Here is a 14,171-nt window from a genome sequence, read left to right as displayed (position 1 = left end):
ACACAAAGAGGGAACACGCAGGAAGAGCCACAGGTTTGGACCAGAAGATACAGAGCTTTAGGAGTCCTCTGCAGGATGATGGTAAAGTAATAGAACTAGATTAGAGGCGATTCTGGCCAGTTACCCTTGCTCAGTATTCATTGGACCTAAATAAATATAGCAGCAACTTTAGTCTGTATATCCTGGGAAGAATAGATGCATTTACACAACTCTTTGCTAATGATAGACCAAAACTCTGATTAAATCCTCTCGTTTGGTGAGTTCAGACTCTTTCTTTCTTTTTAAGACCTACACTCATATACTTCATTATTTTTTTAGATATCACTGGCATGATGTATATGTTCTTTTAAAATTTATAATACCTTATATTTGTGGTCAGCAGATTTTTGACAAGGGAGACAGACATTTCAACTGTAAAAGAATAGTAATTCCAACAGAAAGCACTGAGACAACTGGATATTCCCATTCAAAAGAGTTAAGTTGACCCCTGCCTCACACCATACACAAGAATTAATTCAAAATAGATCCTAGGCCTAAACCTAAGAACTAAAACTATAAAACTCAAAAGAAAACATAGGGATATCTTCATAAACATACATATTAGGTAATTGTTTCTTACCTATGGCACCAAAAGCATATATAACAAAAGAAAAATCCATAAATGGGGCTTCGTCAAAATAAAAACTTCCGTGCTTCAAAGGACATTGTCAAGAAAGTAATAGACGAGCCAGAGAACAGGAGAAACTTTTTTTTTTTTTTTTTTTTTTGGTGGTACGCGGGCCTCTCACTGCTGTGGCCTCTCCCATTGCGGAGCGCAGGCTCTGGACGCGCAGGCTCAGCGGCCATGGCTCACGGGCCCAGCCGCTCCGCGGCATGTGGGATCTTCCCAGACCCGGGCTCGAACCCGTGTCCCCTGCATCGGCAGGCGGACTCTCAACCACTGCACCACCAGGGAAGCCCAGGAGAAACTTTTTGCAAATCACATATCTGATAGGGGACTTGTATCCAGAGTATATAAAAACTAATACAACTCAATATAAAAAGATAACCCAAATTAAAAAAATAGAGGATTTGAATGGACACTTCTCCAAAGAAGATGGCCACGAATCACTTGGTAATCAACATCATTAGCCATCTGGGAAATGCAAATCAAAACCACAGCGGCTACCACTTCACACCACTAGGATGGCTGTAATAAAAAAGACAGACAATAATAAGTGTCGACAAGGATTTGGAGAAATTGGAGCCCCTCATACTGGCTGGTAAAATGGTACAGACACTTTGGAAAACAGCCTGGCAGTTCCTCGAAAAGCTAAACACAGCATTACCACATGATCCAGCAGTTCTACTCCTAGGTATAAACCCAAGAAAATCGAAAACATATATCTACATAACTTCTGCACTGACATTCATAGCAGTATTATTTATAAATGCAAAAAAGTGGAAACAACCCAAATGTTCATCACCTGATGGATGGATAAACAAAATGTGACATATCCATACAGTGGAATATTATTCAGCAACAAGCAGGAGTGCAGTGCTGGCACCTGCTACACCTTGGATGCAACTTGAAAATGTTATGCTGAGTAAAAGAAGCTAGTCTCAAAAGGCCACAACTTTCATGATTCCACTTATGTGACATATTCAGAACAGGCAAATCCGTAGAGACAGAAAGTAGATGGGTGTGTTGCCAGGTACTTGGGGGAGAGGAGAACAGGGAGGCTGCATAACAGGTTGGGGTTTCCTTTTAGGGAGATATTCTGGGACTAGATAGTGCTGGTGGTTGCAGAACACGTGCGTGTACTTAACGCCACCAAATTATACACTTGGAAATGGTGAAACTGGAAATTTTATGTGTATTTTGCCGCAGTATTTTTATTTGGATGAGTTTTATGGTATGTAAGTTAGGTCTCAAGCTGTTATAAAAATAAAAGGCATAGTAGCTTGATTATTACCAGGGAGCTATGCTGAGGGAAAAAATTCAAACCCAGAGATCATATACTAGATGATTCCATTTTTATAACATTTCAAAAGTGGCCACATTTAGAAATGGAAGACAGATTAGTGGCTTCTAGATGCTGGGGATGGAGGGTAGGGAGACAGAGGGAGGTGCGTGATAAAAGGCAGCCTGAGGGGTCCTTGTGGCGGTGGATACAGGATCCTCCACAGGTGATAAAACTTCACAGCACCACACACACACATACAGCCACCAGTGGGGTGGGTGAGAGCTGAACCAGGTGGTGCTTGCAGCTGTGAGGTGTCTGGTGTGATGTCTTACTGTGCCAGTCAGGGCACAGTGTGCCACTGGGGGAAAGGGGCAGAGTGTGTGAGGGTCTCACACCTGCACGTGAAACTGCACTTCCCTCCGTCGAAATTTCAATTAACAAAAATGTGTAAGAGTAGCTATGTATCTTTGAAAACTTGTTCTGGAGGCAAACTTGTATGAATGTATAAAACGTCCTCTTCTGACCTGTCTCGGCCCAGTCAAGTCTTATCTCCAGGAGTGGTAAAACCACAGTCTGAGTGCAGGACGCCAGTTATGTCCACATTATTTGTGTCCTCCTCAAAAGACCACGCTTGCAGCAGGGTTTGTTGTTTGGTTAATTTCAGCAATGCAGTATTTTCCAAAAATAAAGAGGAAGTGTAAGTGTGGAAAAGGCCTTTCTCAGGCTTCTTGCCATCCTTTAGTTAAGTGAGTTTTAGCAAAGAACGACTGTTAACTCCTTCTTGTTCACTGGTATTAGAAAGTTTCCGTGTCACACTTTTATTTTAGCAAAGAGGAAATATGATTTTTTTAATGAATAAAAACCCCATTTCTGTGCAGTAGAGATCATCCTGCTAACATCTCATGTTAGAAAGATAAACAGCAGGATTAGCTGTTTACTTTAGGAGCGTGGTCTGCTTGTTTTTCAGGAGGACACAGTGTCCTGCTGTATCTGGTTTCCCGTCTGCGCGCGGCTTGGAGCTGGGAAAGGCCCTGCCCCCTCCGCGCACCCTGCTCTTCGCCCTCTCCTCCCCTTCGGGGTCAGGTCCAAGCTCCCCTCCCAGTCTCTCTTCCCCTTTCTCTCTCTCCTGCTTGTTTTTCTCACTTCATCCTCGAATTTCTTCTGTTTCTTCCTTAGATTAGGGCTTAGTAAGGGCTTATAACATGGAGAGAAAGATCCTTGTTGATCTTCAGAGGCTGCTTCGGTTGACACTGACCTAGAATAAAACAGCCAGGCCTGACTCTGATTCCGGGAATTCTTGGTGGACTGCTCAGAACTGCTTCCATGACTCGTGTAAACATCCCACATGTCACTTCGTCTGCTTCTCTCTCGGAACACAAGCGTTCACAGACACACACGCACACATACCCATGTTCGCTGCTTCTTTCTTGCTTTTCTTAATTTATGTATCTATGATATTGAGCCAATGAATGAAAGGACGGAAAGTAAATATTTTTGAAAAGTTGGGGAGGGGCATTTAAAGCTTCAAAGAGGGATTATCGTCTCACTAAAACCCCCTCTGTGAATCAACAGTTTTGCTTTCCTTATTTCTTGTGCTTTGTTCTGGTACTTTCACAGCCTAACAATACATGCATTTTTAGAATTTTTAAAATGTTCTTTAATTAGCATGATGAGGCGTTCAGCTGGTAAGAGAAGGAAGGAAGCATTCTTAAAGATAAACATTAACTGCACGATGGACTTTCTACTTCCATCGTGATGTGGCCGGATGGAACCGTGCACCTCTTATCTGTATTGTTTTATGCTGCTGGGCATGTGCTGTGGAGTGTGGCTTCACTTGGCATCAGTTTTAGTCAGTTCTTCCAGCCTCACCCTCGTGGCTCAGAAATGCACAGAGTCGAGGCGCTGCAGCCGAGGGCTCTGGGGCCACGCGAGGTGTTGGTGATTCTCCATCGCTTTACCCAGAGAGGAGCTTTACTTACCATGACACTGGGGAGCTGGGTGGTGAGGACGGCACCACGAGGCGGATCACAAGCTGGTGTCAGGAGTGACGACGTCACGTCTGTGGCGGTGGGCCCTCTGCTGCTTCGAGCACGTTCCTCTGAGCCCCTTCACGCAGGAGATCAGCCCTTTTACAGAGGTGCACACACCTCCTACGGGCTCAGGAGAGCTGACAAGTGATGTGACGGGAAAAAACCACCTTCTTGTCGATTAAGTGTGTTTGTAACGAAGTGGATTTGCCTGGTGGGTGAAGGAAAGCACGACGCTGAGCGCAGATTAGGTGCAGGCTCTTCGCTAGGTGCCGAGCAGATAAAGTTGCCTGGATTTAAGCGTTCCAGAGCCGAAGCTCCCAGCAGCTGGCCACGTCCCCCAGCCGCAGAGCTGAGGCAGCCCCTCCCAGGCCGCTGCCGCCCAGCACCATGTGCTGAAAACCATGAGCGTGGGTGAGGGGTTTTATTTGGTGACGGTCAGTGTTTTAGGCGTGGGTGGAACACTGATCTGAAATAAGTGGTGTTCGCCTGCCAGACTGTTACTGCGAGAGGTTTGAGCGGCGAACTCTATCTCAGGGAGCGAAGTAGTTCTGAGGCTCTTACTCTTAACCACGGACATCCCCCTTCCTCCCTGGAGACGTTCTCTCTGTGCTGGTCTAGCGTTTACCTAAGCTGACCACTTCTGAAGACAGCAGTGTCCCTGTCAGGCGAGGCGTGGGACTCCCGGCACCAGGGCTCAGTATGTGCGGAAAGTCACCTGCAGCCAGAGCCCGAGGTTGCCCGTCGCCAGCAGCCCGGGCTGTGGAGTTGCTGGGGATCCTTGGCGTCCTGGCCGGAGGGCGAACGGACGCACCCAGCCTGCTTCCCAGAGCCGAGACCCCATCTTGTGAGCGCCGACCCCTGACGTGATCTTAAAATGTCGGGTCTCCTCGTCTCCATCTGGCTAGGCCGCAGCTCATCCAGTATTTCAGGGATACTTAGGGGCAGTGCTCGTGTCGGCTGCGTGTCCTGCTGGGCTCGGCCACTCTGCTACCTCAGGGCGGGGCCCGAGCGCCTCCCGTGTGGAACTGGAACCGTCTCACCTGGCGCAGACGAGGTAACTGACGTGGCGTCCAGAGCGGGCCCCCGGTGTCCACGGGGACGGGCAGCCAGGAGCTGGCTGGTGCTGGGGCAGGGCCAGGCCCAGCCCTCCGTGCCCTGCGGTAAGCCCTGTCCTCCCCCGGGCCCGTGTCGGTCAGCTCTGTCCGTGACCTCCCGGCTCAAGTCACTTGGCTGGTCTGGATTCCCTGGCTCCTCCGCTCTGAAATGAGACCCACGTCTGGGCTGCCCACACCCGGGGCTGCGCTTCATTCTCCACTCCACTCACCTCTTCAGAAATCTTAGGCCAGTGTAGACTCTTCCGGTCCCTTGTCCATCCCCCAAGACTGTGTGCTTCAGTCTCTGCCCTGAGATGTTGCCCTCACGCAGGCCCACCTGCTGACCGAGGCCAACGGGACGCACTCGCGTGACGGCTGGGGGGCGGGTGGGGCCACGTGATGACCGGACAGGCTGGTGCCTGACGATGAGTGTCGGCCACCCAGTACTGCCAGAGCCGCAGGCTTCTTAGGAAAACAGGAAACGAATTTTATATAAAATCCCTTAATTTTTAATATTTGCTGCTAATTTTTTAAAAAAATTTAACACTTTATAAACTAAAGAAAACACATGAGCCAGTGGAGCTCAGCCTGTGAGTAGCACTTTGCAGGCCCCCTGTTTCCATCGATTAGGGCAGCGAACTCACACGCGGACCGCCGAGGCTCTGAAAGTGCTCGGTTCAAGCCAGCCTCCTGCCTGTGCCAGCGGTTGTATCTCTGAAACGGAGCATTTGGTCTAACGCCTGTTAGTGTCCCCCATGACTCGCCCGTGGCGGGAGGCGGGGGTGCTGGCTGGACCGGGCCAGCGATTCACCACCTGGGCCCAGGCAGCCCCCCCCCCGCCCACAAACAGGGAGCCCCCGGCACGGGCCTTTGCGCACAGCAGAGGCGCCCCTCCAGGGAGATGCCCTTGCCTCCTCCCCGTTCCCCATCCCGCCCCTTTACAAGTGCCTCGAGTTTTTAATTTTTCATAAACATAACTTTGATTTTAAATCAGGAGCAATGCATGGAAATACCCACATAGTACATAGTCTTTCCCCTTATTACCACTTTCTCCCTGTCTTCTTTTTCTTTCTTTTGTATTATTTTCCAGCCTTCTTTCAACTTCTCAAACATGGAAAAGCTCGTTGCCATCCCAGGTTCTGTGCGTGCTGTGCTCTCTGCTCTAAGTGTGCTTCTTTCAACCCTGTGCAGGGTGGGCTTCTCTTTCTTCAGGACACAGCTTAAAGATCACCTCTTGTAAGGAGCCTTCCCTAACCACCTGGCCAGGCCATTCCACCCCAGTGCTTTCTCACAGGCTCTCTGTTATTTCCCTCCTGTAATCCCACAGCCTGTGATTGTATGTTTACCTGTGCCAGGCCTTTCCCTAGGGAGGTTCAGAGGGCACCTGCACAGGCCTGGGCCCGCAGCAGTCCTGCTGTGTTTAGCACATAAATAGACACCCCTAAGGCCAGGGCACTGTTTGGGGTACATTGACAACCCCGTATGTGCCACTGTTACTCAAAATCTTGTGACACTGATTTTGAGGCTCTGCAGCCCTCTAGACCTCGCTACATCAAGCGCTTCTGTGTCTGACCCAGTAATTTTGTATTTGGCTCAGTTCTTGTGTTCAAGCAAATCAAGATGTCTTTTAAGAAAAAAAGAACAGCTCACACGTAAGTCTACAAACTCAGAGAGTTTCCAGATACTCTCAGAACCTGGAAATAATGGCTACAGAGCCATTGTATTTTCTTACACGGCGCATGCTAACTATGCAGAGGATCTCTGCTTACACAGTGGATTCTCCCCTTCGCAGAGTTTCAGCTGGAGAAAGCTGTAAAAAACAGTCATGTGAAGCCTCTGGAAATTGTCCTAAGGGCATACAGCAAATGGGGAAACATTCCTTCAATGGAACCAAGAAAATCTGATAAATCTCACTAAGAACAGTGAGTCTGTGGCCCTTGAGCCCTGACCGCCCCCCCAACCACTGCTACTCTGAGGCTTTACTCCAGGGAGTGAGGCTTTACTCCAGTGTCAAGAAGACAGCCCCCTCCCCTCAACTCCCAGTCCAGGGCACATTTCACTCTAGGAGGGCTGCCCACTAGCATCCCTTATCCTCAGGCCCCTGTTACAGAAGCTCAACCCCAGGTGTGGTGGGCCAAGAATACTGGCCCAGTTGTCCTACCCCAGCCCGCCACAGGGTAGATGCACCATGCAGAGAGGCTAGCCTAGGAGACCAGCGCCACCCCCCCCCCCGCACCCACTCTAGAGCAGAGGTGTCAGTCCAGGCAAAGGGGGCACTGCCCAGAGGGAGACAGGTTATGGCGAAGAAGAAGAGCTCTGTCGGGCTGCATGAGATGGCGGGAGAATTCCATGCCCACGAGTGTTGTTGAAAACAATGAGGATCTTGGTGGAGAGAGGTTCAGAGAGTGCTTGTAATTTCCTGACTCTTTATCAACAAGCAAAGGACAGAGCAATGAAAAGTTAGCAGAGAGAATCAGGGAAAAGAGACCACCAAGAGCCCTCCTGGAATCACAGTCAGACTTGAGAGACAGGAAGGGTGTGCTCTCAGGAGCACTGACGGCCCGCATGGGAAGGTTGGGGTACGAGCCTCACTTCCCTGAAGGCCTCAGGACCACCTCCAACCACACTAGATGAACAGTTGGCTGCTTTGAACGAGGGGCAACTCTGGGAAGCCAGACTTTAAAATCGCACACAGGTCTGGCCGTCTGACCTGCCCAAGGCCACATCTTCACAGGTGTGATTAGGGAGGGGAAATATGAGCTCTGGCCAAAGGAGAGGGATGAGGACAAAAACCTGCACTCCTTGAACTATGAGATCAACCTCCAAGACACACATGTCCAGTGGTAAAGATTAAAAGTCTGACTGGCTAAGGATGCTCAAGCACAGCCTCTCACTAATAAGTGGCTTCGCTGACCTAGGGGCAGCCTCTGGGTAGCCATGTGAAAAGATGAAAACAAGAAGACAATCTGAGCAGGACCATCAGAGACTGCAGCCTGCAGGGAAGAGCTGTGCAGACAGTCACTGAGCAAGTGAGTAAACTACATCATCAACCCTTGGCGGAGAGGAGTCAAGGATCCAGAGTTGCCGCAATTTACTATCCAGCACGCCCAGTTGTCAACCAAAAATTGCAAGGTTTGCAGAGAAACAGGGAAGCATGACCCATACATGAGGGAAAAAGCAGATGATAGAAGCCGCTTCTGAAGGGCCCAGTTGTTGGACTTAGCAGACAGAGATTTTAAAACAGCCATTATAAATACGTTCAAAGAGCAGAGGGAACCATGTCTCCAGACTACAGTGTGTAGATGACAGAGTCTAATCAAAAGGAGGATATCAGTAAAAAGACACAAACTGGAAAGAACCAAATGGAAACTCTGGAGTTGGAAAGTATAATAACTGATATGAAAAATTCACTAGATAGGCTCAACAGTAGATTTGAGCTGGAAGAAGAAAGAATCCATGGACTTGGATCTAGAATAATGGAGCTAGTGCAGCCCGAAGGAGAGACAGAATGAAAAGTGCTCACTTTGACAGCACTTACACCAAAATTGGAACATACAGAGAGTAGCATAGCCCCTGTGCACATGACATGCAGATTTGGGAAGCATTGCACATTTGTAAGCCCTTTGTCAAACTTAAAACTCTTCCCCAAGAAAAGAGGATTGTGATTTCAATAGGATGTTAAAACTTAATCTCAAATTGATGACTGCAGAGTATTTTAGCAATTAAAAAAATGCTTGTGAAGACTTTTTAATAACTTAGTCTTTATGAAGAATTAAAACATACCATGATTATCTCTGCACTATTATGGAAATCTCACAAATGACAAATAAATATTCTAAGGGGAGAAAAGAACGAAGAACCTCAGAAATGTGGAACACCATTAAGTGCACCAATACACATGTAATGGGAGCGCCAGAAGGGCAGGGGAGTGGGGGAGGGAACAGAAAAGATATTTGGAGTAATAATGGCTGAAGATGGCTCAAATTGGACTGGAAAACTTTACACATCCAAGAAACTCTATGAACTTGTAGTAGGATAAACCTAAAAAGACCCGTACCCAAATGCGTCACAGTCAAAATGTTGAAAGCCAAAGATAAAGTCTTGAAAGCAGCAAGTGAAAAGTGACTCCTCGTGTAACAAGGGACTTCTCGTTAGAAACAGTGGAAGACTAGAAGGCAGTGGGACAATATTCAGAATTCTGGAAGAAACAAATAACTTACATCCCACTTTCTTTTTGACCTCTAAATCCTGAGGTTAAGTCAGTAGGATTGAACATTAATTTTTCTACTTTAGGCAACTCAGCTCCTCATTTTTGTAAAATCCAAAGGCCAGCATTGTTCATCTTCATTTTGAAGTATTCTAGCTTTTCACTTGTTTGATCCAGACCTAATTATAAGCCACAGAACCCTACTCTTTGTGTAAAATTTTCTTTTTCCAGTCAACCATGAGAAATGAGTTTGTACTATATAAATGTCTTATAGCTGCAACATATTAAATAATGTCACACATACGGAAATGTTAAGACTAATATATTTAAGATAGATAGGACATTCTTCTGGGTACCACCTGCTACATATTGCTCCTGAACAGACTAAAACCATATGGGCATCAGGCGAGCAGTCAGGGATATTTCCTGGTGTTCTTGGGTATAAAATATCGTATTGCAAGAAGAATTGAACATAGTAATAATTGTATGTGATTTCAATGTATTTTTTTCTCCATAGATCTGATGAAGTAAATTTTAGAAAAGTTATTGCTAGCAACATTTTGGTGATAATTTTCAAGGAATACCTATGAATATCTTTGAATATTAGTGTTTGATAAAACATAATTTGAAATGTTTTAAATGGAAGTAGATTTCTACGGTGGATCTACAGTGGGTTTCTAGTGAAGGAGGAGGAAATTCTGGTCTCTGTACTGAATCAAAAACTGTCTCCTAAAAGAGCAAATGTGGATCCTTTTTTGTAGAGTCTGCCTTCTCGTGCAAGATGCCCTTGGACTCTTCAGTGAGGTGCACTCGGAGGGCGCCGTCCTGAAGGACAGGGAGTTGGAGGGCAAGTCCTGCAGGCTGGCGGGAATGAAGGTTCTGCAAAAGGTCACCAGAGGAAGGTGAGGACACCACAGTAGCATCCAGTTTGCTACAGTAACATCTGTAATTTCATTTTTAAAGACAATAAACTAGGATCCTAGAGTCTGCCTCTAAGACAAGGCCACGAGTTGGGTGGAGCCCATAAAGTACTTACGGAAGAAAAATTATCATTGACAACAAAAATAATTATGCAGGTTTAGTGATTCACAATTTTATTAAAATTAGGATTAAAAATGTCATATATATGTATTTTAATTCTAAAGTTTTTTCTTTATTTTTCCTTATCTGTACTAATAAGGCAGCTTTGCATGAGTCAGTTATGTAAGTGAAAATATAACTGAGTGAAAAGGCATTTTATAAGTGTTAAGCAAAACTCTTAATTTGTCACGTTTTTTGCTTTCCATAGCAAGAAAGCTTGTTTTCTGTCACGTTTCGTGGCTCCTCGCGCTAGATGTTTTGGGTGGCGGTGGTACATAGATCTGGCCCCAGCGTGGGTTGTTCCATTCCAGTGAGCATCTTAATCTATGAATTAGGGAGCAGAAGAAACCTTTTCGGTGGAACGATCCAGTCATATAGAGAATTAGTGTAAACGGTGAATTTGGGTTTCTCTCATCATAGCCTCTTTCCTCAAGCAGTGTGTAATTTTAGCTGTCTTAATGCTACTGTCTTACTTAGAGCAACGTCTGAGCTTGTAACAGTGCGGGTGGGAGGAGCCGTTGGGAGGCGCCTTGGGAGGAGCCTTGGGAGGCGCCTGTTGGGAGGAGCCCTTGGGAGGCTCTGTTGGGAGGCGCCGTTGCGCGGCGCCGTTGGGCGTATGCGCTGCTCCTAGTCCAGTGGTCTGCATACCGGCCCTTCCGGCCGTGCTCCGTCCAAACTGACTGGCAGCCCGCTTTCCCCGGCCCCCTGTGCCGCATGTGTCTCTCACGTGCCGCTGAGTGGCGGCTCCACCCAGGACCCTGTTTTCCTGAAGGACAGGCCCCTGTGAGCCCTGCATTGATTCATGTACACTCGGCTCGTAACAAATGCTTCGTTTTGCTTACAGGGAGGCTGTGTTACAGTGTAATTGCCTTATGGATTAGGGAGGGAGCTGCCCAGATATTTGGAAAGCTTAAGTGGGTCACATGAACCTTATCGTTTCGAAGGCTGAACCCCATGTAGTCCTCAGTTTCAGAATCACAGGCATCTGGAAAGACCGTGTGTAGTGGTGGTAAGTGAGGTGCTGCTGTGGCGTTGGCCTGACGGCGTTAACCCCACCGGGGCCGTGTAGACCTCCCTGACATACATTCGGCACCAGCCTCGCACCTGAGCACGCCGGGGTACTGGGGCTCCCCATCTCGGGCGCCTCAGTGGAGCCCCTCCAGCTGGCAGGTGTCCTGGTGTCCTGCAGGCCAGAGGAGTCCACTCCTGGGGACGTACTTCCTGCTGGCGACTGGGGGACCCAACTCCAGGGAAATACTCCTGGGGACTGACAGAGCCAGGAGGGGTCCAGGGGCTTTGCTCTAAAAAGTACATGCTTTGCTACCATGATGCTATACAGCCATATGTGTACCTAATGTTTAATCTGGTTTTTGTGGGTTACACTGGAAGCCTTGCTACTATCTACAACATTGCCATAGGAAATGTTTTTTCCACGGGAAAGGCACTGACTATTCTGAATAATTCATTTACAAACTTTTGGAACCCATCCATTTTTAAGTTGGACTAAAATTTGACTAAGTATTGGATACTTTTTTAGGTTGGAATTAATTTCTTTATCCTACGTGTTTAACTTTATTTTAGCATGCAACTATCCAAATAAATATTAAGATTGTCTTTTTGTTCTTTTGGAAGCTGTATTTCTTCAAAACAAATTATTAAATAGTTTTGGAATGCTGAATGTTATAATTGCCTATTAGTGACATCATCCACTGTCAGTCATCCATCCACGGCCCAGTAAACGCAAATTGTCTCTTTTCTTCCCCCCCCAATTATTGTGTTTCATAGCAACTCTCATAAACCTTAACAAAATATATTTCTGATAAACCTCAATGAAATACACTTAGTTCCCAGAATTCAAGCTAAAATGATTAATTATAATTATATAATTCCAATATCTAATATAGAAAATTATTTTTTGCCATTTGGAAGATAGTTTTACGTTTGGGCTGATCGTGGAGCCTTTGAAATCTTAACTCCCCGGTCTCATCTGGTCCACAGTCACAGTGACGGAAGTCACTGCTCCCTGTGGCGCTTTGGGTGGACTGGCAGCCTTGGGGCTGGGCCTGTGCAGGGCGTCCCACCCTGTTCACCTGCCGCCTTGGGAAGAGTTGCAGGAAAACAGCTGTCATGTCTGTCGCATTTCTCTGACCGCTTTTTGGAGTTGTGTGTCCATACTGACTCGTTAGGGTGAGAAGAGTCAGAAAAATACCCTGGATGTAAAGGAAAAGACCATTTTAAAACAACACTGCTGAGGCATGTGCCTCTCCCTGGCTCTCTGCGTCCCTGGAGGACTCCAGGCTGTTTGTCCAGGGGCTGAGGCGTGTCCCCTGACCTTTGTCCTCCCAGGTGGCCTCTGCAACAGTTTAGAGGTCAGACAGGCTGAAAACTCACTTTACTTTTGTGTCTTAGTTCTGTGTATGAGCTTTATCTTTTTATTGCTGATTATTATGTGCTCTTTTTTTTTATGTGATAGGGTAATACTGAGGGAAAAAAGATTTTCTGCAACATCTTAATCCTATAAGTATGGAAAATATAGTTAGCATATTTTTGGTGGGGGAGAGGAACCTCTTTCAATTCAAAGTCCTGCTAATACTTATGTTCCTACTTGTTAAAACAAAAGCCACTAATCTGTCTAAAATACACTATTAATGTATAAGTGACTGTTTTATTTAGATCTCTTTAAGAGTAACGTACTGGAGAAGACTGTTGCAGAGCATGTAGTCAGCACTCACCGTATACAGAGGGGTCTATCTGAGTGCTGAGAATGACAGGGAAGCAACTAACAAGATCTTTGACCATGAATTGCCTCCTTTTGAACTGGAGACTAGACCTGCCCAGGGATCCTGGGCGGTTGTTGCTTTAAGTGATGGGGCCTTAAATGGCTGGTCTTTTCCTCAAATTGGTAAGATGTTATCTGTGAAGACATAAAAGTAGGATTAGGAGAAAGTATAATTCAGTCATCTGTTCGTTAAATATTTAGGACCTCTTTGTGCTATGCCCCTGGCTGGTTGCTGCTGTGCTAGAGTTTTGGGATTTATCTGAAACCACAATATACTGAAATAAAAAGTCAGCTAGACAAAGCCTTAAATCCTATTATTAGGGATTCTGCATTGATCCAAGAGAAAACTAGGGCCCCTAGGAGTTTTTGAGAGAAGAAGAGGTAATAAAAATGAAAATAGAGTTAAGATTATTCTACTCTTGTACTTTTAATAGATTCGAAATAGAAGGGGGGATTGGGCAGGGGTGCAGATTTGGAAACTTCTGCAGCAGTTGAGGGCAGGAGAAGGAAGAACGCATCACCACTGATTTTTAACTTCCAGTAGCTTCGGGGGCCAGGGGGGGGTGCGTGGCGCTCTCCTGGGAGCTGTGGTGATGCCAGGAGTGTAAAATAGCCCCTTTCTCCCAGAGCTCATGGACCAGCAGGAGAGCCAGGAGGAGGTCTCGAAAGACACCAACCGGCGAGTGCCAGTTACAGAGCAGCCACTTTGCCCGGCTCAGAGGGCGGGTTCAGATTTGGGAACCCTGGAGAGAAGGGGAGGGGCCTGGGGCTGAGGACAGGAGGGCGGGAGGACACGCCCCCTGATCTAGCCGTCCACTCACCCCCTGGAGCGGGTCCATCTGGTCAGCTTTGAGGATAGAGTGGGGGGTTGGGCACGTCGAGGGGGGTGTATTTCAGAGAATGGTCCGATTAATAGTTACTGTTTAAATGCCAGCTTTTGTTTTAAAGGTAACAGATTAAGTACTGATAAACTTTAAGTTAGAAGCCAGGCTTAGTTAGCATGATCACAAACTAACCCCATGGTCAGGAAACAGA

At 46.7% G+C, this 14,171-nt stretch overlaps 1 protein-coding gene and 1 pseudogene across 17 annotated transcripts in view; both read left to right on the top strand.

Moving 5' to 3' along the window:
* The window catches only part of SPIDR (scaffold protein involved in DNA repair), a 351,263-nt gene that overhangs the window by 297,948 nt on the left and 39,144 nt on the right, over positions 1-14,171 (top strand). For all 17 annotated transcript variants that reach the window (XR_010936562.1, XR_010936565.1, XR_010936563.1 and 14 more), the window contains exon 11: positions 10,039-10,179. Coding sequence is in view for 12 of the 17 variants with exons in the window: in XM_067712395.1 (XP_067568496.1) it covers positions 10,039-10,179 (141 nt within the window). In the remaining 5 variants the exon portion in view is untranslated. The remainder of the gene's footprint in view (positions 1-10,038; positions 10,180-14,171) is intronic.
* LOC137210799 (U6 spliceosomal RNA) lies at positions 8,586-8,686 on the top strand (annotated as a pseudogene).

Source organism: Pseudorca crassidens, chromosome 17 (assembly GCF_039906515.1).
Source record: "Pseudorca crassidens isolate mPseCra1 chromosome 17, mPseCra1.hap1, whole genome shotgun sequence".
NCBI classification, from domain to species: domain Eukaryota; kingdom Metazoa; phylum Chordata; class Mammalia; order Artiodactyla; family Delphinidae; genus Pseudorca; species Pseudorca crassidens.
Note: the sequence above shows the minus strand (reverse complement) of the source record. Positions and strands in the feature narration are given on the sequence as shown.